This window comes from Alternaria arborescens, assembly GCF_004154835.1.
Source record: "Alternaria arborescens strain FERA 675 chromosome Unknown contig_7, whole genome shotgun sequence".
NCBI classification, from domain to species: domain Eukaryota; kingdom Fungi; phylum Ascomycota; class Dothideomycetes; order Pleosporales; family Pleosporaceae; genus Alternaria; species Alternaria arborescens.
This window is the reverse complement of record NW_021167862.1, coordinates 727,229-752,562: the sequence shown is the minus strand read 5'-3', so window position 1 is coordinate 752,562 and position 25,334 is coordinate 727,229. Positions and strand designations below refer to the sequence as shown.

Below are 25,334 nucleotides of genomic sequence, written 5' to 3'. Positions count from 1 at the left end.
GAAGAATGAGGGCCTTGGCACTGGGGGAAAAGAATTGCGACAATCGATCCAAAAGAATTAGAGACCATATGGTGAAGTTACGCGACACGAACGATGGGAGACGATCGCAGTGCTGGGGGCATCCGACGACTTCGGTCTTTAGTTGCGACCCAGCCAACGGAATGTGCGAAGGTAAATCGAAAGTGTTTAGTGATCAGATGAGGTTTTCGAGAGGCAGATGTGCAAGGCGAAGGCATGACGACGGCTTGTGCTGGTGGGCTGCTCCCGCGCGGCAGAGACTGCCTTGGCGATATCTTGGACCTGCACCTTCCTCCTCTTCGCCGAAAGGGCCGATACAACAACACGTAGGATCAACTTCTCTCGGTGTATAGCCGTTGTCAGTCAAGCTTCACCTGCATGCAGTTTCTTCTTGGACCTCGTCTCGGCGATCCTGATCCTTTTGACGGCCCGAGCTCCTTGCCCGCGGGCTGCAAGATTTCCTATCCACTACCCGAACGGCTTAAAAGGAATCTGCACAACTCATCGCTTACAATGGCCCCTCACTCAGGCGCATCGGATTAATCTAAAAAGACTCTTTCATGCACCCATTGCGTCTACAACTGGTATGGCATTTGTACGCTCGTGCCAGTAGCCTGCATGGATCAGCTCGCACGGCGCTTATACACGTTACACAACACACTGCACGACGGTGTCTGCCGCGAGCAAGATCAGCCATACCCACTTTCCAAGGCGACCTCGATATTGCGGCGCAGTCGTCGACCTGACACCAATTGCACTGCCCTAACTCCTATGTCGTGATAGAGACAAAATGTGGGAAGACGTTCGGCCACTCAGGTCATGGGGGCCAACTCTGATCAGCGAACTGATGATCCTAGCTCTGAGCGGCTGAGCGCCTCGGGAACGAGAACAGGAGGAGCCTGATGGCGACGAACCACACACGAGAACGCCTTCTTCTTCTGGTCTGACCATGAGATCGGAACATCTGCCTACGTCTCAAAGCAGGTAGCGATCATGCCTAGCTGAAGGGGCTCGCAGGCTGAAAAGATGCTTCGTGGAGCTGATTCGCCAGACCATGCAACAACGTCGAGCGAATGGGGGCTGTGAGCCGCTGTCCCTCGACACCAAACCACGGCAGCAGATCCCAGCAGTTCAGGACAGCGCCCGATGTTGGTTCACACCCTGGTTCCACATTGTTGGCATTGTCTATTCCGCAGGCGCTGCTCTATATGAAATTGCGGCGTGGTTGATGCAACTTGTCCGCTGTCAACCAATGACGCCCCAACATTAGCGCCTCCGCCAGTTGGGTCGCCAATCATTCCCTACTTAGCCGCATATCTAACATCCTTCACCCTCTAGGAGGTTTCCGTACCATGTCGCAACGGCGGGGGTAGTACAGACAGGCGGCTCTTGACGTCTTGACAACGCGTATACTCTAACGGCGTAGGTCCACCGTTGCCACCTCAGTAGCATGACATGCGCAGATAGATCTGTCAGCGCTGCAATCGGTGTGGTACGCACCGTCGCGGCGCGGATGACGCGTGTGGTGTGCTTTCATATAAACAAAAGTGTAGCCTGCAGGCCTCAGGTGGTACCGCTTTCAGCCCTCTGTTATCGTTCAGTTTGGTTTCGGGGCGCAGCCCTTGGTCTCCTCTTCCGTTTGATTTACCCAGTTGACCGGTCTCGTTGCTACGCCGCAATAACCTTCTTTCGGTACTTGCGTCTGTCTACGGGTGCCGCCTTCTTTTACATCCTTCGCCGCCGCCATTCCCGTGCTTCTTTTCGTATTGTGCGTCTCGTTCGCACCACTACATCACGCCTCTGAGATTTAAAATTATTACCTCTATTCGAAAGCTTGTCTTAAACTTGGCACTGTCACACCTTGACAGACATGGCTACACTCTCTGTGCCGTCGCCTAACCTGGGCTCAGCTTCATTGGGTGACAGCATCCACAGGCCACTCTCCACCCATGGCTTGCCAAAGCAGCCGCGTACAATGTCACCCGAACGACCACATCGGTTTTCAGCAAAGAGTTACCCTCCTCCAGCTCTTATTCACACTCCCATGACACCACAGTCGTTGGGACCAATGTCCCCCCCACCCATGTCAGCAAAGTCCTTTGGGACGTTCATCGACTCAGAGCCATCGACACCAGCCTACTCACCAAGAATGGATCACGAGTGGGGCGACTCATCGGTGGTCTTAGTCCGACCTATGTCTTCGTCCTCAGAGCCATCCAGCCCTACCGAGCCTGTATGGCGCATGCTGCAACCGCTGCCAGTAAAGGCTCCGCCCAAGCCTAAGGCTATCGTCGCAAGTCCTCAATCTATGGTTGCAGCCACTACCGCCAAGGAGATCTCAACGAACACTTCGCTTTCATCACATCCTACTAAACAGGCGAGGCACATCAGTCGCCCACAAGAGTTCAAGCTGGCAGATCTATCGCAGCAAGACTACACCCCAAAGAGTGAAGATATCGCAAAGGACGATGAGAAAAGGCTACAAGAACAGACTGCCAGCACTCCCACCGCGGCGACCTTTGGCAAGCTGGCGACAAAGATGAAGTTAATGTTACGAAGGAAGAACACAAACGCAAAGAAGAAAGAGAAGAAAAAGAGGCAGTACGAAGAAGTCGACCGTATCGAGGACGTCCACTGGACAGAGATGTGACATGCATCTGTGAAAAAACAAAGCGGACGCATTGTTATGTCGAAGTCTGCCAGTACTGTACTTATGATAGAGGGTGGACGTGCCAGAAGGGACGAAACACAGAGAGTGTATTGTTCGGAAGCAGGTCACATCTGGATGGCTAATAAGAATACTGAAGCTATGGTCGGGAAGGGGCGGGTACATCATCACACACGGAGATTGCTATCAATACTTATCAAGTCAGGTTAATGAGCTGCTGGTCGCCACCGTCACTCTCATCGGCGTATATGTGGCATTTTCTTGTGTCTACGGGAGGATATGGGAGGCGTTTTGGATTCTTTTGCTTTCCACGAGTTGCACAAGCAAGTAACGACGATACCCAATCCTTACAACAGTCTATTAGTAGCAACCATATCTTTTCAGTCCCTAAACTTGTTATGCTCGGTGCCAGTGTCGACACGGCAAATCAGGTTTTCTATTATCGCTCATCGCCATCGTTCTTGGTTAATTCAATGAGCTATGTACGCAAATTGTGATGATCATTGGAAGCGTCAAATCGTTGCCAAGCCCTGCTCGATTGTTCCATGTGAAAGAGCGATCAAGTTAGCGCATGCACAGACCCCGATTGGAATTCCACAACGCGCAACAACCCTAACACATCTCGTCCAACTTGCAGTATCACACAGCTTTTACAGGCAGAATGATCCCAAGACGGTTGGGAAACGCTGCGCGGCTCAAGTGCGCAGTCAAGGCGCAGCCTCAAGCCCGGCTGCAGAGGCCACTTGCAGCGGCGACCCGCACTTTGCGAGTACACACAGAGGGACGCATTTATACAAGTCTAGCATCACGTGCCACTGAGCAAACGCGACAATTGCACTCACGCTTCGGGTGCTCCGGAACCCATGGCAAAGACACTCACCGCGACAACGCGAGATGGAAACAGCTAACTAGGGACCCCACAACTATCCTCCTCGAGTCCGGCTTCCCAACCAAGACCGTACTTGTTCTTCTCGTGCTCGGCGGTCTAGCATACTACTTCGTCGATATCGTAGAAACGGACTGGACAGATAGCGTCTATGCGGCTTTTTCATCTGGCGATGATGCCTCCGCCCTTGCGACACCTCTCCATTTCTACAACTCCCGTGAGGAGATCCAACACGTGCTTGACTTTCACATCCCGGACCCCAGCGCGCCGCTCAAGGATCCCAATGTCGCCAAGTTTTTTTCGGAGCAGTTCGACAAGTTATGTTTTGGGTGGATGATGACAGAGGACGATGCGAAGAAGGGTGTTGAAGGCATGGAAGGCGTACAAATGCCCATCACACACGGATGTCGCTTCCGTAGCAACGAGCCTTGTGAAGACTATTTCGCACTGGGGACATCACCAGGCCCAGGGGATAAGCTGTGGAATTACTGGACGGTGCTAGATGGACACGCAGGACGCCACACAGCATTCTATCTGCAATGGACATTAATCCCCATGGTCAGCTCCGCCTTAACCAGCCTGTCACAATTCGCCTCAAGCCCAGAAGTCGAATCCACAATAAAACGTGCCTTCCTCAACATCGACAAGACAATCATGGACCGAGCAAAGACTGCCGCAAACTGGTTTCCTGCCGCGAACGGCGCCGCAATCGCTGCTCTCACGCCAGCCTTCTCAGGTTCCTGTGCTCTCCTAGCAGCCTTTGATCCTCAAACCTCAAGATTACGTGTAGCATGCACGGGCGACTCTCGCGCTGTGCTTGGCCGCTGGGACCCGACAATAGATTCATATACCGCAGTTCCATTATCAGAAGACCAAACCGGATTCAACGCCAAAGAAGTCGCGAGACTGAGCCAAGAACACCCGGACGAGTCCGTCATCGACCCCAAAACAGGTCGTATGCTCGGCATAGCAGTGACGCGGGCTTTTGGTGATCATCGCTGGAAATGGGACAATGAGTTCATCAAAGCTGTCCAACACAAGTTTTGGGGTACTGCGCCGAGACCTGGTAGTAAAAGCCCTCCGTACATGACTGCTGAACCTGAGATTACGGAAACAGAAGTTGTGAGACGAGAACCTGGCGACGGGAAAGGCAAGAGCGACTTTATGATTTTAGCTTCTGATGGTCTTTGGGATCGTATTTCTTCTGAACATGCTGTGGAATGTGTTTCTAGGTACTTGGCCGCCCGAGAGCGAGGTCGGGGATCCGTCAAACAGGATCCGGAGTTGCTAGCCAATCCACCTGTCTTCCCTACCACATTTTCCTCCCTCGACCCTGGTGTTACCGTCGACCCTGAACAAGGCCAAGAAGTAGATTGGAAAGCAACGCCAGAGTACTTCGCCATTGAGGATGAGAACGCAGCTGTTTGTCTAGCGAGGAATGCCATGGGTGGAACTAGGAGGGGTTTGTTTTTGGGTATCCTAGCGGGTCCTGAGCCATTAAGTCGGAATGCTGTGGATGATACTACAATCATGGTAGTTTTCTTCGATAAGCTGGGCGATGGCAAGGGAGAAGGAACGGGAGCGGCGAAGAAGAAGATGGAGAAGAAAGAGAAGAAGTGGTGGTGGCCGTTCTGAAAAGGGAGGCAACGTACTTAAGAAAGACGGAAGATTTGGAGAAGGCATAATCATTCCATCGTCTGATTTCAGACTACTGTATGGTCTGGAGGATTTATGGAAACTCAACTCCATGAGACAGTGTGTACAAACAAGCAGAGTAGTGATATCCTCAGTCCCAATTATCAACGCCCACTGCCAACTGAAGCCATACAAATGCCACAGAACCATGTATTCCCCACTGAGAAGCAACAACGCAGCATGTGAAGCCGATTAAACCTCAGAAACGCGTAACAACCTCGCCCGCCTCCTCAGTTTGAACGTTTCCTCATCGTCATCATCACCTTGCACTGATGCTCGGTCTGCAGCTGATACGACCGTTCCAGGAGTGAGCCTGGGAGAAGCATGTTGCATCCCATGGCCCATCCAATTACGTGTGAAATGCAAGCCCAAGCCTACCCAAGCTCCCTTGCCCATCTTCCAATACATACATCTTGTAGCCCACTTGGTACTTGCATATACGACACCAAATCTTTCTCTGCAAGCTATGACGGCTTTTCGAGCCTTGTTGAGGGCAAGAATAGATGGCGAAGCATTGTAATACTATTGTAAGAAGTCTCTTTGAACATTGATGAAAGCACCGGGACCGCCGTCGTCGGCGAGTTCGTTGACTAAGGCTTCAGTCTGCTGGATTAGACGTTCGAGAGCGGCGGAAGAGGATTTGCCTAGAGAGACTGCGACTTGTTAGCGTAGGTTTTCAGTGCAAACGACACCCAAGAGAGGTTGTTCGGAGATCTTCGTCGTCTCTGGATCATGAACGTACCTAATATGGCACTGTTTAGCTCCTCAGCGACTGGCGCACGACCAGATATCTCTAGCAATGGCGCTAACGAGCTTTCCCGTGCATCTGCATAGGCAATGAGCGCGAAAGTGTCTTCGAGCGCCCGCTTGACTTCCCGTCTCGGATCGTTCGCGAATTCGGATTTTAGCTCCATGCCATAAGCTATTGTCTCACTCGTCGCCCGTTCGCTCTTTACTATCTTGTCTTCCATGTCATCCTCTTCTCCATCTTCCAACTCATCGTCTTGATCCTTGTTGTCCCAACTTGGTGGTGGGTTATGCACACCTAGTTGCTCATCAAGCTCCATCTCGAAATCGTACTCGTCGGTAGCAGTTGAGTTACGCTTGTTGGCTGCCGAGGCAGTCGATCTTTTGGAGGATGACGCTGGTGCAGATTGACATTGTGCGTTTAACTCTCCGCATCGCCGGATCATCTCGATGAATTTCCGACAGCGGAGTTTGAAGTAGATGTTTTCGTTGTCACGGAGGACCGAAGGGTAGTATGCACTCGTATGCTTGAGCGCTTTGTCAATATCGCCCTCGAGGATCGCTGTACGTATTTCTGGATCCTGTCAGTTTTGTCGTCCATAGACTCTTGAATGTACGTACTTTGTCGATTGAGCGCATCCAGATCTTCTACTGCCGTGCGGTAGGGAATGTCTGCCTCTTCATCGTTCGCAAGCGCTCTCGCCTCATCTACAATTTCATCTGAGAAAGCTCGTGCTGTTTCTACGTAGCCATCGTGCGCCAAATACTGCCCCACCAGCCGGTGTATCAGCGCGTCCTCGCCTCCCAGTACGCTCGCTTCGGTCTTGGTTCGAGTGATTTCGGTTTGTATGGCTGCCTTCTCATCCTGTACCATCTTGTCGATATCGAAAGCGAAGGGTTCTTGACCGAAATTGACGCGGACCGTCTCGCCAGGCTTCTTCATGCCTACCGTGGGATAGTATGGCACGTTGAGTTTCAAGTCTCGAAAGGCCGTCCCTGGACTTGTTAGTGCTATCCAAGTCTCCATATCTAGAGTGCTTACCTAGCATGTGCCCATTCTTGGTGAAGAAGGCGGTGTTTGTCCGGAAATTGATGCCACAGCCGATGACGTCCAGCGTGCCGAATTTGGGTCCATATGACTTCCCAGAGGTGGTGTTACTGAAGATCTGCCCATCGTCGCCATGGTATGCATACGAGTCGGGCTCCCAACCCGGTATCCTACTGAGAGCAACCTTTTGTCCAGAGAAGCCAATTCCGATCATTCTACTGTATCGTGAATCAGCACATGTCTTGCCCACATGGAAGATATACATACCCATCTTTGCCTTTGGAGATAACAGTCATCTCGTAGTAGTAAATCCCACACTGCCGTGGCATAGGAAAGTCTGCCCGTACCGATGCCGCTTCATCGTGAGTCTTCTGGGTGCCTGAGAACTTGGCTTGCCTTCCACTATCCTCAAGCTCTAGTTGAGGGAATCTGTCTGCATCGTTCCATCGTGTTGGCCATGGCGCCACCGGCTCATCCACAACAGGCGCGCGCTCAACTACCTCATGCGTGAGACCTCGGTGTGATGGCGCCATCTTGTGCAGATTGGCGCTGCTCGAACTCGTAGACAGCGAGCCCGCATTTGACGAGTGTGTTGACTTGTAATCCCTCTGGGCCGCTAGCTTCGCTTTGTGCACCTCTTGCAACTTCTCGGCGTGCTTGGACCCGCGCAGGTAGGAGGGCACGAAGAATGGAGGTATGTCTTGAGCCGACCCTCCCAGGCCATGCCAATATCCAGCTTGGCTGGAGTATGAGGGCAGCAACCCGCCGGACCTTCCGAAACTCGTAGACATGTGGCCGTCGGCGTCGATGGAGCGAGAGAGGCGGTTTGGGTGCGATGTCGAGGCGCTGTTGGCGAGATGCGCAAAGGCACCGGATCGGGTGGGTTGCTGGAATGAACTGTTACTGCCTGCTGATCCGGCAGCAGCGACCCTGGCGTAGCTGTCCCGACGAGCGTTCATGGTGAGCGATAGTGGCGCTAAACAGCTACCAGTATGTCCGTGGTGACGCCTTGGAGCGATGACAGCAGGATGTTGCGCAAATTACGCGAATAGCAATGGTCGGGCTGGCCGTGGTAGTGGCGGGCGAAGATTGGAGAGGTCCAACCGTGTGCGAACGCGTGGGCTAGCTGTGGATGGTGCCGAGTGAATGCGGTACTCTGTGTTGGAAGTTGCCAACGGTTCTCAGGCAAGAATCAAGGGCATCCGGGCTTCTGTGAAGCTATCGTCACAGATACATGCATCATTTGATGGACAGGGAGCTTTGCTGTAGGTAAAGCTAGCAATGAGGTGCAGTGCAAGTGGTACGTCAATGAAGGTCCATGGCCGGAGGTTTGGATCCAGCCGAGCTATCGGTGGAGATCCCCGCAGTCACCACGGGGATGATAACGCCATCCAGGTCACGCTCACATTGATCCCGACATGGACGCTAGACACATGGATCAAGTACTTGTAGTCAGTTATTGATATTCGATATTCTCAGAATGTGCTATCCAAAGCCCCTTTTTCCTCGCCATTCGGAAACCAGGTCCATCTCTAGTACATGTAGCTGTCCAGCGACGTGCTTGTGCGCCAGACACCATGCTGCCTGTGGCAAGCCGTGGAAAGTCCCAAATTACGCCTTATACATAGTTATGCAATGCGCTCCGTGAACGCCGAACAAGACAAAGAGAGCAAGTTGATGTAAAAAGACATGTCGCAAGAAATGAAGTGATGTGAGGCCGAAACAGGCGCAAGCCATATTACAATTCCATCAAGGAGGAAAAAACCAATGATGGGCAAGACTCAAGCGGGTATAGGGGCGGGAGAGCTTGCCATGCCGTTCATCGCTGTCGGCGCTGGTGTACTGTCACCGTTGAGTCCGCTCTTGTCGCTGATTGCGCTGCTCTCGTCCTTCAGCTTGGAGTCGCTAGTGCCAGTGCTGTCGCTCTTGACGTCGTCGGGAAAGGCGCCTTTGCGGCCTGGCTGATAGGTAGGCACTTGCCACATGACGCCGGTGAAGCTGCGGACCTGGAATCCCTTCTTCTCCCATCGACGGCACTTGGCCCCTGACCTGTCGAGGGCGCGCAGGCGCTCGTTGATGGCTCCCAGGTTTGCCTTGGGGCCTGCCTTGTTGATGGCTGCGGGTGTTGGGAAGGGCCCCTTGGAGTTGGGGTCGTTGATCATGTCGCCCATCTTCTTCCTCTTTGGCCCTGGCTTGGCCTTGGGTTGCTTGGGCGGTGTCGCGGCGCTCGAACCAGCCTCCATTTGCGCGGCGTTCCGCTTGCTACCGGGCTTTGGGCCCTTCCTCTTGGTGGCGGGAGGAGCAAGCGACGAGGGCGTGCTTCCGTCCATGTTGGGGGTTGAGTCGGCGGGTGTGGCAGCAGGCGTGGGTTCGTTGATTTGCGGCGCAGGCGTTGGCGGAGATGGCTTGGCCTCTTCCTTGGGTGGTGGTGTAGGCTGGCGTGAGAATTTGTTCAGGTGGTCTGGTGACAGCTTGAGTGTGACGACGAGGGTCTTTGGTGATTTCGTGGTCATGTTCGCGTGCAGGCCGACGCGGTGGTGGTGTGTGTAGATGGCTGCAGCGGATGGTGGCAGAGCTGGTGTTGGGGGTGTTTGGCCTGCAGCGGTGAGGGCAAAAGACAGTGGCTTTGCCTGTCAGCGCGTTGGCGTCTCGGTGGCTAGGGGGAGCAAGCCTGGTGAGCCGTGCTTCACGTAAAGTCGAGAAGGTATCGTCGGGCAGATGAAGCGCGCCGATGCAAACAGTTGGGGGGATGGAGACGAGGATGGGAAGGGAGAGTGGGTGGTGAAGAAGGTTGCCGCAAAGGCAAAGAAAGGGCTTCTTCGGCCCAGCTGGGGTCGTCGGTGTCCCAGATCATATTGGTCGCTAACGTCTTCCTCTTCGCTGCCGACACTCACAAGAGGTGCCCGCAGGTGAGGACGCACGGGCCAGACACGCTAACCCCCTTTAGATGTCTGGATATCCCAGGACAAGCTGTTTATGTCTTTGATGGCATTGAATTATCACTTGCGCATTCCCTTTTGCTGTCCGTCTGCTTGCTTGCTGCGCCCGTCCTGTTTTCCGCGTTTTGCTGAGAGGTCCGTGTGGCATTGAAGCTAAATTGCGCGTCCCAATCCAACGGCGGTAGAGAAGCATCGCGCATCGCCCACCTCACTACCTAGCCCAAACATTCTTTCGTCCGAGACAACCAGATCTCTCCGTAAAAGCCGCGTCTGTACTTGGCCTTTCCTTGCGTTTTTGCTCCTGCCTGCACTGCGTCGCGCCTTGCATCCTTGTCTACCTTCGCACCGTGCGAGTCTCAGCTCGCACTTTTACCGCTGACTCTCCTGCATCGCCCCTTGGCCTGACCACGATCCGCAACCAAGAAAACCCGTCGACAACCAATGCCGAATGACGTTTATGAACATGCCGCGGACCCTACTATAGCTTACATAGCAACTCTCGACAAGTACCTGCTGTTGCCGTTGGTCTAGGTCCTTGTCCAGATGGGTTCCGTATTGCCACTATCAAATGATGCGGGTTTCTGTTTCATTACTGTCTGCGCATTGTGAGGCGACGCAACGCCAGCCGAAGTCAACCCGTGTCAGTATTTGCAGATTGAACGGTTGACCCAGTCACGACCATGGAAAGGGGGTTTCTTGGTTATCAGAACATCAATAGGCTTTTATCAATATGCGAAGAGAAAAAATGGTAAGGATGTCATACAAGTTCCACGGCGTCAGAATCTGGTGTGTTGTCAGTGTTTCTTCAACTGTAGATACTTAGGTAAAGTTCTTGTGATTTATGCTACAACTTGTTCAATTGGCGCGTACAGAAACTCTTCTAGTCCTTAGTTGACGTCCCTTCGACGCGCTATTTAATTAGTTCGTGTTCAGATGGTATAATGTACATAATTGGAATTGAGGGCTGGTTTTTCTACTGAAAACCATCGCTTTCCTGTATACAATTTCAAGCAACTTTTCCGGCATTCTGAATCCCACTGTCATGCTCACTACTCAATAGCATTTACATTCATGGAGGGAATACATTCAGGCTTAGAATTGTCTCATAAATTATTGGCACCATAAGACAGATTTGTGTAGTACATACCGTGTGTTTCCATTAAGATGTTTCCAAAAAAAGACATCAATTGTTCTCGCACAGCAGGGTCTTCTATAACGTAATAAACGTACGATCAAGTCGTAGTATGACGTGTCGTGGGAAGGGCGACCATTTAGGTCGTTTCCAGGGTTTTCTTCCACAAGGAGCAGTTTCCGGGACAATGAAGTGATCCTCCGTCGCAAATACTTAGAGTCCAGATTTACTATAGCCTTGGCAGCGGGTTTTCAGCTTGTGAGTCCTTTGGGTCCAGTTTCACTGTGATCGGCTAAGAGCATCGTGATACATTTGCCTTAACGGTAGTACCATACTTTGTGTGTTGGTTGGATGAATAATAAAAGAATGGAGCGCAACGATCAAGGTAGCGGCGACAAAAACTAAATGCTTGAAATTCAGACAAGAAAATCAAGATCAAGGTCTCGTCTGAACACCTAACTGAGCTCCTCGACAGCTGCATGTGAAAAACATGATCATTATCTCAATGTGTTTATGTCTCCGTAGAGAACAAGCAAAATTGTGAACTGGCATGACTTTGTATTAACACTGTATTTGCTATGGTACCTTCTTGTCCCCTCATGCGGTAGACTATGGCTCAGATCAATGCTCATCTTACAAAACTTATTAGTGTAGCGCCCCTTGACGTGATGGGAGACATGCCAGACGCTTTGTCTCGTACAGCTTTGCAGCGAAGTAGTCGGAAATAGCTTCCTGTTATCATCATCCGGCTCGCCGTCTTTTAGTACCATTCACTGTGGTACCGTTAGCTCTTCGTGCCTCATCACCACTAACTGCCACCTCATCGTCGTTCATCCATTCTCTACCAGCACCAGGACTGCGCCGTCTGAACTGACCAGCACCGACTGCCACGACTTCGTCCTCACTATCACTAGCCTCTATGTCCAACAATACGGGCATCCTGAATTCTGCGTCTCCTATAGCCGGTCCGAATTCTGTAGCCGAGGTCTTAACTGGGTCTACGGTGAGGACATCGACTTCTTCGTCTTCGGCGTTTAGACGTCGCTTGTGTAGCTCCTCTAGAGGCTGTATATCGAACTCATCTTCGCGCTCGATGTATTCTACGTTCTCTTCTACTTCGACGAAATCCGGTGCGAGGGCAGACCAACGTTGGGGCTGAAGAATGGACCAGAGCCAGACGCGACCAGAATCCACTCCGACAGCAGCGACGAAAGGTCGGAATGGGTGCCATTCGACCACAGACAACTCCTCCTTGGTGCCTTCCAGGATCTTGACCAAACTACCTTGTCCACGTTCCCACACGTAAATGTGATGATTCATCCACGTAGAGGCCGTGACGTATTCGCCTGAGGGACTGAATGATACATGGTTCCAGGAAAGCCTCTGTACAAGATCCTGGAACTTATGTTCAACTTCCAGCTGGAGTGTGTCAAAGTCCAACTTTGGGTCGCTCAAGTCAGGTAGATGAAGTGTCCTGACGATACGATCGCTGGAGTTGAGCACAACGTCTCTGCCCGAGGGCGTCAAGCGAATGTAAACGATGATGTTGTTGGTGACCCTGAAAGAGTAGCGTACTCGGTGCGTCTCGGTCTCTATAATGTTCAGCCACCCCTTGTTTGTGCCTGCTATGATGTGTTGGCCAGTGGGTGAGAAGAGCGTCATAGTGGTCGTCTGCTTGGCATCCTGGGCAGTCTGCTTCTCGGAAGCGTTCTCGCGTTCTATGTCGGTTCGGTGGGGCGCGGACGATAGGGAGTGCTTGACGGGGACTTCCTCGGACATGTCGACGATGACAGGCTGGTCTTCGAAGAGGGCAGCCACAAAGACCATACTAGACTGAATTTAGCGGGCTGCCTGTAGGCATCATGTATGCACTTACTGGTTCTTTGGGTGCAGCTCTGCTATGAAGATGGCTGCCTCAAAGCGGACAGTGCGCACCCGCGAGCCATCCTTCAGGTCCCAAAGCACACACTTCCAGTCCTGCCCAGCGCTGAGAAGGTAGCGATCATTCGTGGACCAGCTGAGCGACTGAACCTGGCGTGTGTGGCCGCGAAGCTTGCGCGCGACGCCGTTTGTCTCGATGTCGAATATGACGACTATGCCGTCGTGCTGGAATCCAATCAGCGGAAATCACATGTAAGGGCGTGACATTCGCGTACCCGTCCGGACGCAAGCAGGTCGCCGCGGTGGCTGAAGCGAATTGAGGTTGAATGGCCGCTGCCTACGCGTTGTGAGTCACTGCAGTGTATAGTCAAGTCGACATATTAAACTCACGAAGGCGGCCGGTGATGACATCGGGGCAGTCCTGCGCAAGGACAAAGGGATCAACCAGTGAGAGATTCATGGTCGTGCACTGCAGACAGCGGGGTGTGCAGAAGAGCAAGCTCAATTAGCAGCATCTTCGCAGACGCGACGGCTGTTGTCCATGAAGTGAGAGTCTGGCGCGCAAAGTGAGAGTTTGGCGGTGGCAGTCAATCCGCTCTGGTCAGCCCTGGCGAGCGCGGTCGGCACGTGAGGGCCGACTAGTGTCAATGCGGCAGGAACTGTCTCTTTGTCGCCTTCTTGCTTCTACCAGAGCCACGCCCTCACCACCACCCCCCCCGCCATCACCAACGGCCGCTCCTTCATATTTAGAGCGCGTCTTCTACCTCGCCGACCCCAATAGTGCTCACCGGAGCGCTTTTAATACGCGCGCAAGACTCCCGTCTTGAGGCGCGCCCCAGCGAGCCCCCGACCCCCGTACAGCCCTTTTCCACGGGCACCACTTTCCGACCGCATCTCTTCTCGCGCGCGGCGCGCATTACTCCATTTAACATCAGGAGCAGCCGTCGACATAGCTACCACGGCAGCCCAATTTACTACTTAATACGCGGAGGAACCGCCCGGCGTGGCCACCGCGACCGTCGACCGCTAGACAGGTCTCCAGGCTCCCTCTCACCCGCAAAACCCTTTCACTGCCGCCAGCATGCCTCCGGGCGCGCCCCAGGTGTCGAAATGTCCGCTCCGGACCATCAAGGAGATCCAGTTCGGGCTGCTCTCTCCCGAGGAGATCAAGGCCATGAGTGTCGTCCACATCATCTACCCTGAGACCATGGACGAGCAGAAGCAGAAACCGCGTGAGCAAGGTCTCAACGACCCCAAGCTCGGCACTATCGACCGCATGTACTCGTGCGCCACGTGCAAGGAAGATATCCAGACTTGCCCCGGTCACTTTGGTCACATCGAGCTGCACACACCCGTCTTTCACGTCGGTTTCGTTGTGAAGATCAAGAAGCTCCTCGAGACCGTGTGCCACACCTGTGGTCTCATCAAGGCTGACTTCGTAAGTCTTCCCACGTGAAGACAGAGACTTCAGACTCCTGGATTTTGTGCTAACTGCAATATCAGAACCATCCTGACTGGGCCGCTGCCGCCAAGACCAAGGATGCGAAGAAGCGTTTTGACAAGATCTGGCGCATGTCCAAGGGCAAGACCGTGTGCATGCAGGACGTAGACGACGGAAGTGACAAAAACAAGATCCCCAAGATTCCTCACGGCGGCTGTGGCAGCAAGCAACCTGACTCCATACGCAAGGAGGGCTTGAAGCTCACAGGCACCTGGAAACAGAGCAAGAAGGACGACGATGACGGCCAAGGTGACCGCAAAGAAGTCATTACACCAAAGCAGGCACAGACCATCTTCAAGCTCATGTCCGACAACACACTTGCACTGCTCGGCCTGAACGCCGACTATGCACGTCCTGAGTGGATGATCCTCGATGTTCTGCCAGTGCCTCCGCCTCCGGTTCGCCCCAGTATCTCCGTCGATGGTACCGGCCAGGGTATGCGTGGAGAGGACGATTTGACATACAAGCTGGGAGATATCATCCGTGCCAACGGTCGTGTTGCAGAATGTCAGCAGGAGGGTTCACCTGCTCACGTAACAGCCGAATTCGAGGCACTGGTCCAATACCACGTTGCTACCTACATGGACAACGACGCCAATGGTGTTCCACAGGCGATGCAGAAGTCCGGCCGTCCGCTCAAGACTATTCGTGGTCGATTAAAGGGCAAGGAAGGCCGTCTTCGTGGTAACTTGATGGGAAAGCGTGTCGATTTCTCCGCACGCACCGTCATCACTGGTGACCCTAACCTGTCTCTGGACCAAGTCGGTGTGCCCCGATCCATTGCACGCACTCTGACCTACCCTGAGGTTGTCACCAAGTTCAATATCAGCAAGCTGACAAACTTGGTACGCAATGGCCCCAACCAGCACCCTGGTGCCAACTACGTCATTAAAGCCGACGGTGTTCGTCTTGATCTCAAGCACAACAAGAACCTTGACGACCTGCGGTTGCAATACGGCTGGAAGGTCGAACGCCATATTGATGACGACGATGTCATCATCTTCAATCGTCAGCCCTCTCTGCACAAAGAGTCTATGATGGGACATCGTGTCAAAGTCATGCCCTACTCCACCTTCCGTCTTAACTTGTCGGTCACATCACCCTACAACGCCGATTTCGATGGTGACGAGATGAACCTCCACGTTCCCCAGAGTGATGAGACTCGCGCTGAGGTTCAAAACCTGTGCATGGTTCCCAAGCAGATTGTATCGCCGCAGAAGAACCAGCCCTTGATGGGTATCGTGCAGGACACGCTTCTCGGTGTTTACAAGATGAGTCGTCGTGACAACTTCATTCCTATTGAACAGGTCATGCCTATTCTCATGTGGGTACCTGACTGGGATGGCATCGTTCCAGAGCCAGCCATTCTGAAGCCTCGACCACTCTGGACTGGTAAGCAGATTATCAGCATGGCCTTCCCGCGCGAGGTCAACATTGAGAAGAAGGAGGCCGACTCTAAGCCCAGTGCGTACAATGACCTTGTCGACAAGTCATTCTGCATCAAGGGTGGGCAACTCCTCTTTGGTCAGGTCACAAAGAAGATTGTCGGTGCTTCTGCAGGCGGTGTTATCCACATCATTTTCAACGAGCTTGGACCGGATGCAGCAGTCAAATTCTTCAACGCCTGCCAGCGCATCTGCAACTGGTGGCTTCTTCACTATGGTTTCAGTTTCGGTGTGGGTGACACCATCCCGGATCCGGCTACCTCAGACAAGATTGCCAACGAGATTGCAAAGTCCAAGGCTAAGGTCGAAGAGATTATCGAAACAGCTACCAAGGATGCGCTTGAGCCTATGCCTGGTATGACGATTCGCGGTACGTTCGAATCCAAGGTACAGAAGTTCCTCAACGAAGGTCGTGAGGGCGGAGGTACTGCAGCTCAAACGAGTTTGAAGGATTTCAACAACGTCGTGCAGACTGTTGTCTCAGGTTCCAAGGGTTCTACCGTCAACATCTCTCAGATGGTTGCCCTTGTCGGTCAACAAGCTGTGGAAGGACAGCGTATTCCCTATGGATTCAAGTACAGGACACTGCCGCATTTCTCAAAGGACGACTACTCGCCAGAATCCCGTGGTTTCGTCGAAAACTCCTACCTTCGCGGTCTCACCCCTTCGGAATTCTTCTTCCACGCCATGGCTGGTCGTGAAGGTTTGATTGATACAGCAGTCAAGACAGCCGAGACTGGTTACATCCAACGTCGTCTCGTCAAGGCACTCGAAGATGTTATGGTCAAGTACGACGGAACCGTGCGTAACTCCATGGGTGACATTGTTGAGTTCATCTATGGTGAAGATGGTCTGGATGGCGCTCACATTGAGAATCAATCTATGGATATCATCATGGCATCGGAGGCCGACTTTGAGGCTGGGTACAAGCTCGACGTTCTTGGAACCGATCACCCAGAGATCCCAGTTACTAAGCTTGAGGGTGCTACCATGTTCCAGGGTGATGTGGAGGTTCAGCGAGCTCTGGACGAAGAGTTTGAGCAGATCAAGATCGATCGTGAATACCTCCGTGCCACTGCAAGCGACGAGGACCTCGAATCCTTCCAGTTGCCTCTCAACATCCAGCGCATGATCCGGTCAGCTCAGGCGCGGTTCGGCATCAACCCAGAGAAGGCTGTTAGCAACCTTAATCCTATCGAGACCATCAGGCAAGTCAAGGAAACTCTCGAGCGACTGGTTGTCATTCGTGGTACCGACGAGCTTTCAAGAGAGGCTCAAGACAGTGCAACGTATCTGTTCAAATCCCATCTTCGCGCACGTCTTGCGTTCAAGAAGCTTGTCGTTCAGCACCGCCTAAGCAAGGAGGCTTTGAACTACGTTCTCGGAGAACTCGAAGACCGTTTCCTCAAGGCCGCTGTTGCCCCTGGTGAGATGGTAGGTGTTCTGGCTGCGCAGTCCATTGGTGAACCCGCCACACAGATGACGCTCAACACTTTCCATTTTGCCGGTGTGTCCTCTAAGAACGTCACGCTCGGTGTACCTCGATTAAAGGAAATTCTGAACATTGCAGCCAACATCAAAACCCCATCCATGTTGGTTCGCCAGACAGATACAAAGGCCACCCAACAGGATGCCAAGCGCCTGCGAAGCACAATCGAGCTCACGACTCTCCGTTCGTTGACGCAAGCGGTCGAACTCTACTACGACCCTGACATCCAATCAACGCTTGTTGAGGAAGATCAGGACATGGTTGAGTCATACTTCATTCTGCCTGAAGAAGACGAGGTCATCGAGTCACAGTCCAAGTGGCTGCTCCGTATCATCCTTGACCGCAAGAAGCTGTTGGATAAGAGTATCACTATCGGCGAAGTTGCTGGCAAGATCAAGGAAGAGTTCAAACCTAATCTGGCGGTTATCTTTAGTGACGAGAATGCCGATGAGCAGGTTATGCGTGTTCGTTTCATTTGGGATCAGAACCTCCAGAAGGATGATGAGGATGAAGATGAGCGTGACGAGCGATGGATGCGCAAACTTGAGAAGCATCTGCTTGACGATGTTACGCTACGTGGTGTACGTGGTATTGAGCGTGCTTTCATTCGAGACCACATCGTCACAGTTGAATTGCCAGACAGGTCTTTGGTACACTCCAAGAGCAAGGACGAATGCAAAGAGTGGGTGCTTGATACCACTGGTACTGCTTTGGCCGAGGTGCTGGCCATTGAAGGTGTGGATGCGACCAAAACCTACTCCAACTCTTTCATTGAGATTCTTGGTGTGCTTGGAATCGAAGCTGCACGTGCCGGTCTACTCAAGGAGCTGGGTATGGTCTTGTCCTTTGACGGTTCTTACGTCAACCATCGTCACATGGCATTGCTCGTCGACATCATGTGCCAGCGTGGTCTTCTCATGGCCATCACCCGTCATGGTATCAACCGTAACGACACTGGTGCCCTCATGCGTTGTTCTTTCGAAGAGACTGTTGAGATTCTTCTCGAAGCGGCCGGCTTTGGTGAGCTCGACGACTGCCGTGGTGTATCTGAGAACATCATGCTCGGTCAGCTGGCGCCTATGGGTACCGGAGAGTTTGATGTCGTCATGGACAATGCCATGCTTCTCACCATGGTGGAGGACAACTCCAAGATGATGGGTGGTGCTGCTGGCGCTGGCAACTACCTCGACAACGGTGCTGCCACGCCGTACGACCTAGGATCTCCCACATACGAGGGTGGCATGGGCGTAGGCTCATATGATCAGGTCTCGTTCTCTCCTATAGCTGCGGCTGGTGGAGGTGATGATCCAGGCGGCTTCACTGCCTACGGAGGCAGCTACGGAGGTGGTGGCTTCAGCCCGTACGATGGAGGTAGAAGTCCAGGAGGCTCGGGTTTTACTGGCATGTCCCCCGGTTTCACCAGCCCGGTGTCTCCGGGTTTCTCGCCAACTTCGCCCGGTTACTCGCCCACCTCACCAGGAACCGCCAGCCCTCGTTTCGCCGCAACATCACCCGGATACATGGCTTCGCCTACGTCCCCGCACTACTCTCCAACCTCGCCTCGATACGGATCTCCTACATCACCATCGTACTCGCCCACATCTCCGGCTGGCTACTCTCCGACGTCGCCTCAGTACTCTCCTACGTCGCCCAACTACAGCCCAACGTCCCCGACGTTCATGGGTGGCGCGACTTCTCCAGCGTACAGTCCGACATCACCACAATACAGCCCGACGTCGCCGCAGTACAGTCCTACAAGTCCTCAGTACCAGGCCACCAGCGACAGGCGTTCTCCGACTTCACCGACGTCACCGCAATACAGCCCGACGTCGCCACGCTACTCGCCAACGAGTCCGGCAGGGTCCTTTTCTCCGACCTCTCCGCGCTACAGCCCAACTTCTCCAGGCCCAGCCTACTCTCCTACGTAAGTCTCTTTGGTCATAGTTGTAGACACCATCGCCATACAGCACATGCTAACTGGGCCCCAGATCTCCAAAGCAATAGCTGGCTTGATGATGTAGGCAGGCTTGTTTCATCTTTTCTTAGTTGTGTATGAAAATGTTTCCTCTTCCATGGAAATGATCCGGGTGAACTCTTTGGTGAAGTCGAGCAAGCCGTCAACTCTGCCTGTTTCCCTTCGTCAAGAGTTCAACCTGACTCGATCCTTTCTACCCCATCACGGCTGGTCTCGTACGGCATGTCATGTCTGCAATGTGGTCGTTCCTTTGACTAGGCCCACGTCCGCCTCGCTTCTATCGCATGATGCTGCTCAACGACTGATGGGCTTCTTTTTTCTCATTGTACAACACCACTATTACCGAAGCTGCACTCTTTGGCGGCACCAAAAACCTGTTTTCTCTTCTTGTCACGCGGCTCAAGATTGCATACACACCCTCAAGTTCAGTGGGGTAGTCTGGCGTTTAATCATTTGCTTTCATTCCTGCTTTGATTCACACAACATATCTGCAACAAGCACAAAACTGCGAGGCGTTTGGGTGTGTGCCTTTTCATCATAATCGGAGGGTTTCAAGAGATGGACCATTTGCAAGTGTCACGTTTAGACAAATCTTTTCCTTTTGCTAGCCCGCAACAAATTGCGCAAAGGGGCTTTTCGCAGTTCTATTTGGTCGAGGAAACGAGACGAGGTCGCGATCTTGATGAGTGGCAGTCTTTAGGAAGGAGATTCAGATACGAGTCGCACAAGCATTGGTCGACTGACTAGATAATAAGAAATTTGACGATATATTGTCATATATGGCTGTGTTGTATAGGCAAAAGCAGTGGTGTGCTACGTGAAATGTCTCCGAGTCCAATGCATGTCGGTCAAATCGGTATTGGTATTGGTGATGGTATTCGTACTGATAGTGGAGACGTTTGATATCAAAGACGCGACGATAAAGACAAAATGATAATGATAAAGATGTGATGACAAAACTAGAGAGAGACAAACGCCACAGCCCTAAAACACGACAAACCAATCCTCAGTATCTGGTGGTACTGGCGCTGACAGCCTCTATACGTCAGGCTCGAAACCAAGACTTGGCTCGAGCTCATCAAGCCTAAGATCAAATGCATACACGTCTGCAAGTCTCTCCAGATTACGCCAAACGCCCGAAATGTACCTCTTCTCATTCCTAATGGTTAGATTATTACCAGGGCTGCCCTACAGCACGACTTTCATTGCATCTCGTGGATGACTTTCGTTTGGACAGTATGGACACTTGAAGCGCGATCCTTTGCTGAGCTTCTCAAGTGACTCCTGTGCAATGACATGGCCACAAGGCATCATCATGGGTGGGTTTGCATCGGTGCTCTGCTCTTTGGATACTGGGCACACAAAGATGCTGTGGAAGTGGTATTGGCTCGGTAGTGGTATCTCAACGGGTAGTTCGTCTTGGGTCGTCCATTCGGTGCGCTTCTCCTTCATGATGGACTGCATCTTGAGGAGGTAAGGGAGTGCTATTGCGCCAGCCGTCGCGGCAATAAAGAGAGGTGAGTCGGCGCTCAAACCGAGTAAGGAGCAGAACTCGCGGTTGAATGAGTGTGCTACTTCTTCCCAGGCAGTGTCGTTGTAGAAGAGGCGGCGGTATGGCGAGTCTTCAACGTTCTGCCAGAACGCCATTGCACCTAGCAGTTGTTGAATCTCTCTCTGGTACCGTCTCTGAAAGGGAGCAAATTCGCGACGTGCGTATGCCCAAGCATGCAGGGGACCACTAGGACTATCGTAGTCGTCCATTGCTTCGTCTTGACTGCCACGGGAGTCGAACAGACAGACAAACTGCAAGCGACACAGCTCGAATTCAAGGTTACTGCCACGTGCTTCTAGAACATCACTCCGCTCTCGCGCCCACTGTATTGCCGGCTGTAGATTCCGCTCATTGCGCAGTTGGTGCAGTATGTGGTACATGTCGGCGAACTGTTGTTGCAGCTTCTCCGAGTTGAAGGTTCCCTCTGCGAGATCCTTCTCCCATGCTTCTCGAATGTAGGGGTTCGGTGTGTTGAGAGTGGGCTCGGGATGTGGCGGCTGACGGCTGGCTTCTTGTACAAAGGTGGATGCTACGTCGAATTGGCCTTCGCGGAGGAGGTGCATAGCAATAGCGCGGTTGATGAGCGAGGGATGCGATGATAGTGCATCGTTGTCGGCGGAGGGTAAGGGCTTGTCCTTGAATTTCTGGTACATTGTTAGGACTCTCTCTTGAGGGTTGCGCGAACAGGGAAGCGCACCTTGTCGAGTGCCTTGCCGTACTTGTTCAGACCGGCGTAGACTGGCTTGAGGTCCTTCTGCACCGTGTCCAAAGACTTCTTAAAGGGGTCTTGGAGTTTGGCGAGGGTCAAGGGCGCCGTCTTGGGATCTGGTCGCGCACTGGTTAGCAAGCTGTATGGCCATGTCTACAGGAGAATTCCTACCCGCTGCAATCTTGGCGCGAGCCGCAGTGAGCATGTCAATCGCCCTCTGCACATGGTCGATGCTGGTGGAGAGGTTGGCGCTGCTCTCCAGCAGCTCCACTTGCTCGCGGAGGTCGTCCATGGCGGTGGTGATGGTGGTGATGGTGATAGTGAATAGTATGTCCGTGAGCGATGGTTATGATGGCACGTGAAGCTTGGGGCTGGCAGAGCAAGGTTCAGCTGGCAGTGAATAGCTGTTGTCTGGCCAGCAGAGCACTTTCCCACTGTCCATGGCCGTCGTGGGTTTGGGCCGGCCGGGGTTCTTGTCGAGTTCGCGATGGCTGTTGCCGCGGGCATGACGTGTGGGGAAACAGCGCCGCCGACCGATGCTCCGCGCCCATCACAAGCTCCGACCTGTGCACAACAACTCTGGCCTGTACTGACGCCTTTGAGCTTTCCAGATGCAGCAACACGGAGCTGGCGACTGCTGGAAACATGCATAGAGTGCCGCTCGATTCGCCGTCTGCCATCTTGTCGCCTTCTGCCCGTTGGCTCGCGCTCGGGCACCGGCGAGACTCTGTGCCTACCTTTCTACCATGAAGAGCTTGCCTTCACTCTCCCTATGCTAGCATGGCGCATCAACTACCAATGTCGCCGTCGCGGACACACTCGGAGAAGGAGCTACGGCACCAGATGCCGCCCCTGCAGACGACGTCAACCCATCGCAAGACCACGGCGCAATCTCGTCCACAGCCAGCTTCCAAAGCTCCCACCTCCGATATGATACCAGACGAGGCGAGAATAAAGTCCCCCACATCACCCGCCGGCCATCAGCGCTTCGTCCTGACCGACGTGGTAGCTGCGCGATACATCGAGGAGGACCCGACCACCTCATGCCATGTCCTCGCCCGTCGCCAGGAGATTCAGGGCTACGAGATATACCTAGTCGAGCAGTGGGCATGCTCCCGCACCCACCCCACCTTCCTCATTACAACCTATACCGGGAACCCGGAAGATACTGTGCTGGCCACAATCATAAGCGTACCCAAGAATGAGGAGGAATGGTCACCGCAGATGCGTCTGTATTTCCGCTCGCTGACCGAGTACCATGCGCGGAGAAAGGACACGCCCTATGGCGCTCTGATGGTGACAAACCTCAGTGGTTTTCCCTCTTCCCTCACCGTGATTCCAATCCCTGGCGGCGATTTGAAAAAGTACCGTGAGCCCTTCTTTGTCAACGAAAACTTGAAGAGATTGGGCTGTTCAGGTCGCCTGGGCATAAAGCTCACGCCACCAAGCAGTGCCACGCAGGCCAAGTTCCAGCAACTGTACCGAACGAGCGAGAAAATCCCCTTCAACGCATCTGTAATTGAGCTTGTGAAGCTCTGTCAAGTTGCACTTGTCTTGTTTGGAAAACTAGAGCCCGAATATGCAGACGGCCTGCTGTGCGATGTGACAGAGAAAGCTATGAATGATTGGTGGATAGACTTCGGATCGGAATACTACACAGTAGAGCCTCATGATGGCATTCTCGGTCCTACCACAGTCGCTGCATTGCTAGGCATGCTAATGGGTGCACGAAACAGATTGAGTGCATGCAACGCCGCCGTCGCAAAGGATGTCTTTGACATAGAAGCCACCAAGCGTGGTATCGCACATTTTCAGAAGTCGCAACATCTACCCAGAACCCGACGTCTCGATCGACACACGCTTGACAAATTGCGAAGAGCTTCTGCAAAGGCAGCCAGTAAAGAGGGCTGGGCCGTTCCTCGAGCTTTCAAATCTACAGTGGCTGAGCTAGGGGGCAAGGGAGGTGAGATGGTCATGGGCATTGTTGGGGCTGGACAGAAGGACGGCATCGCTGAAGTAGAGACGGTTGACATCGACCAATTTGTGGAGCTTGTGAGAGGTGAACATGCAAAGTGGTTATGGCATGGAAAGCCTAGGAAGACAGTATCGGGAGACAGCATGTTCGATCGACTTCCTGGTGGAGAAGGACGCTCAACATCGCCAGACAAACACGATCCCACAACGAAACTGGTCCATAGGGAAACAACGCTCGATCATCAACATATTGCGAAGCGCGACACAGGGTCTTCGGAGATGAAGAAAGTAGACACATCTACCCCGGATGGCCAGGAAAAAGAGAGCTTCAAGGATCCATCTTCAAAGCGGGCCGTCATCAAAGCAAAGCTGGAATCGGGTAGTGGCTTCCATCACATAAAGAATGCTGTCAGTCTGCGTACTCATGCGAGCAAAGTATCGCGAGAAGAACATGGACGACATGGGTTACATCGAACCAAGAGCGGAACAGCACAATACACAGACTCACGAACCTCGATGGATTACTATGAAAGCCAGTCCGACGATCCCTATTCCCTTACGTCACCCCAGAGCACTGCCGGCGAAGAGCCAGCCTTTACTAAACAGCTCACCGAAACTCCGGGTGATTCTGTCGTCTCTTTGAGCGACAACAAGCTAGTCGGTGGCCGCCATGCATCAAACTTGCGGAGTTCTATCGTCGAAAGCGAAGTCTCAGATCAGCCCGATGAACTACCGACCGTAGCAAGCTCTCTCGCAGGGTCTGTATATCACGGAATTGATCTCAACGAAAACCTCCCCGTTGATCAAGCAAATGAGATCCCGCCTCTCCTACGCCGTACCCAGTCCGGCGACCAATTTGGTTTCCGCCAGCCATCCCGCAACGACGACTGGTGGCCCCGTCATCTATCCTTTAGCACCGCCGAAGAAAGCGTCCTCCGTTGGACAACCATCAACGCCCGAGACAGCGACGAAGAAGCTGTAACAGAGGACGACAAAGCTGCCACCATGGATACTATTACCACCCGCAATGCGATCCAAAACCTTCATTCGACACAGCTCAAACGCCTACACAGCCAGCTTCACAGTCTCTCTTCCAAAGACCAAGCTTGGGTTCAAAATGCAGTCTCGTCTATCCTTGCCCTCTCAGACTCCGCAGACACAGACATTCAAACCCTTGAATCCATCTACTATCCTCGTCTCGATACATACCACAGTCTTCGCGAAGACACACACGCTACTGTGACGAACAATCGTGGGCAGCTTACAGCGAGTCTCAGAGAATTGGGTAATGTTGGCGATAAGCTAGAATACGAGATTAGTGCGCTAAGAGGCAAGGTCGAGGACATTGAGGATGTAGTGGGTGAGTTTGAGAGACAAGTTGAGTTTGTTGAAGGGAGGGTCGACGATCTGGATAGAGTTTTGGGCGAAAGGGAGGGCTGGTGGCGCTGGGGTGTTAGGGTGCTGACGGGCGTTGGCACAGCGCCTGGGTAAGTTGGGTCAATGTACAGAGAACAGAATTTTGTCTTCTTTTTGGGTGTTTGGGAAAGACGGCGTAGGGAATATACCCGTGTAATTGTTACCATCATTTCATTTGTATATAACGTAGGTGCATAGCGAGTGGCCGGGACAAGCGAGTGGCCGGCTTTTGCCAAGACCCCACCAAAACCACGGCTAC

General features: G+C 52.9%; 8 protein-coding genes across 8 annotated transcripts; 4 read left to right on the top strand and 4 right to left on the bottom strand.

The window, feature by feature from the left end:
- Positions 1-1,888: 1,888 nt before the first annotated feature.
- On the top strand, positions 1,889-2,668 carry AA0111_g4012 (hypothetical protein; the record flags this gene model as incomplete). Its single annotated transcript, XM_028649964.1, has 1 exon — positions 1,889-2,668. One exon carries the CDS (start codon positions 1,889-1,891, stop codon positions 2,666-2,668), a length of 780 nt encoding a protein of 259 aa, XP_028508283.1.
- Positions 2,669-3,347: 679 nt separating this feature from the next.
- On the top strand, positions 3,348-5,207 carry AA0111_g4011 (hypothetical protein; the record flags this gene model as incomplete). The annotated part of the gene is made up of 1 exon (XM_028649963.1): positions 3,348-5,207. The coding sequence occupies one exon, from the start codon at positions 3,348-3,350 to the stop codon at positions 5,205-5,207; it is 1,860 nt and encodes a 619-aa protein (XP_028508280.1).
- A 582-nt stretch (positions 5,208-5,789) lies between these two features.
- On the bottom strand, positions 5,790-8,021 carry AA0111_g4010 (hypothetical protein; the record flags this gene model as incomplete). Its single annotated transcript, XM_028649962.1, has 5 exons — positions 5,790-5,920; positions 6,010-6,588; positions 6,636-7,010; positions 7,057-7,280; positions 7,330-8,021. The coding sequence occupies 5 exons, from the start codon at positions 8,019-8,021 to the stop codon at positions 5,790-5,792; spliced, it is 2,001 nt and encodes a 666-aa protein (XP_028508281.1).
- An 822-nt stretch (positions 8,022-8,843) lies between these two features.
- On the bottom strand, positions 8,844-9,575 carry AA0111_g4009 (hypothetical protein; the record flags this gene model as incomplete). Its single annotated transcript, XM_028649960.1, has 1 exon — positions 8,844-9,575. The coding sequence occupies one exon, from the start codon at positions 9,573-9,575 to the stop codon at positions 8,844-8,846; it is 732 nt and encodes a 243-aa protein (XP_028508533.1).
- A 2,299-nt stretch (positions 9,576-11,874) lies between these two features.
- AA0111_g4008 (Set1 complex component) lies at positions 11,875-13,474 on the bottom strand (the record flags this gene model as incomplete). The annotated part of the gene is made up of 4 exons (XM_028649959.1): positions 11,875-12,961; positions 13,010-13,239; positions 13,290-13,351; positions 13,405-13,474. 4 exons carry the CDS (start codon positions 13,472-13,474, stop codon positions 11,875-11,877), a joined length of 1,449 nt encoding a protein of 482 aa, XP_028508532.1.
- Positions 13,475-14,095: 621 nt separating this feature from the next.
- Positions 14,096-19,453, top strand: AA0111_g4007 (DNA-directed RNA polymerase II subunit; the record flags this gene model as incomplete). The annotated part of the gene is made up of 3 exons (XM_028649958.1): positions 14,096-14,452; positions 14,518-19,373; positions 19,438-19,453. 3 exons carry the CDS (start codon positions 14,096-14,098, stop codon positions 19,451-19,453), a joined length of 5,229 nt encoding a protein of 1,742 aa, XP_028508535.1.
- A 1,159-nt stretch (positions 19,454-20,612) lies between these two features.
- AA0111_g4006 (hypothetical protein) lies at positions 20,613-21,977 on the bottom strand (the record flags this gene model as incomplete). Its single annotated transcript, XM_028649957.1, has 3 exons — positions 20,613-21,620; positions 21,674-21,801; positions 21,857-21,977. The coding sequence occupies 3 exons, from the start codon at positions 21,975-21,977 to the stop codon at positions 20,613-20,615; spliced, it is 1,257 nt and encodes a 418-aa protein (XP_028508534.1).
- A 488-nt stretch (positions 21,978-22,465) lies between these two features.
- Positions 22,466-25,150, top strand: AA0111_g4005 (hypothetical protein; the record flags this gene model as incomplete). Its single annotated transcript, XM_028649956.1, has 1 exon — positions 22,466-25,150. The coding sequence occupies one exon, from the start codon at positions 22,466-22,468 to the stop codon at positions 25,148-25,150; it is 2,685 nt and encodes an 894-aa protein (XP_028508537.1).
- Positions 25,151-25,334: the final 184 nt, after the last annotated feature.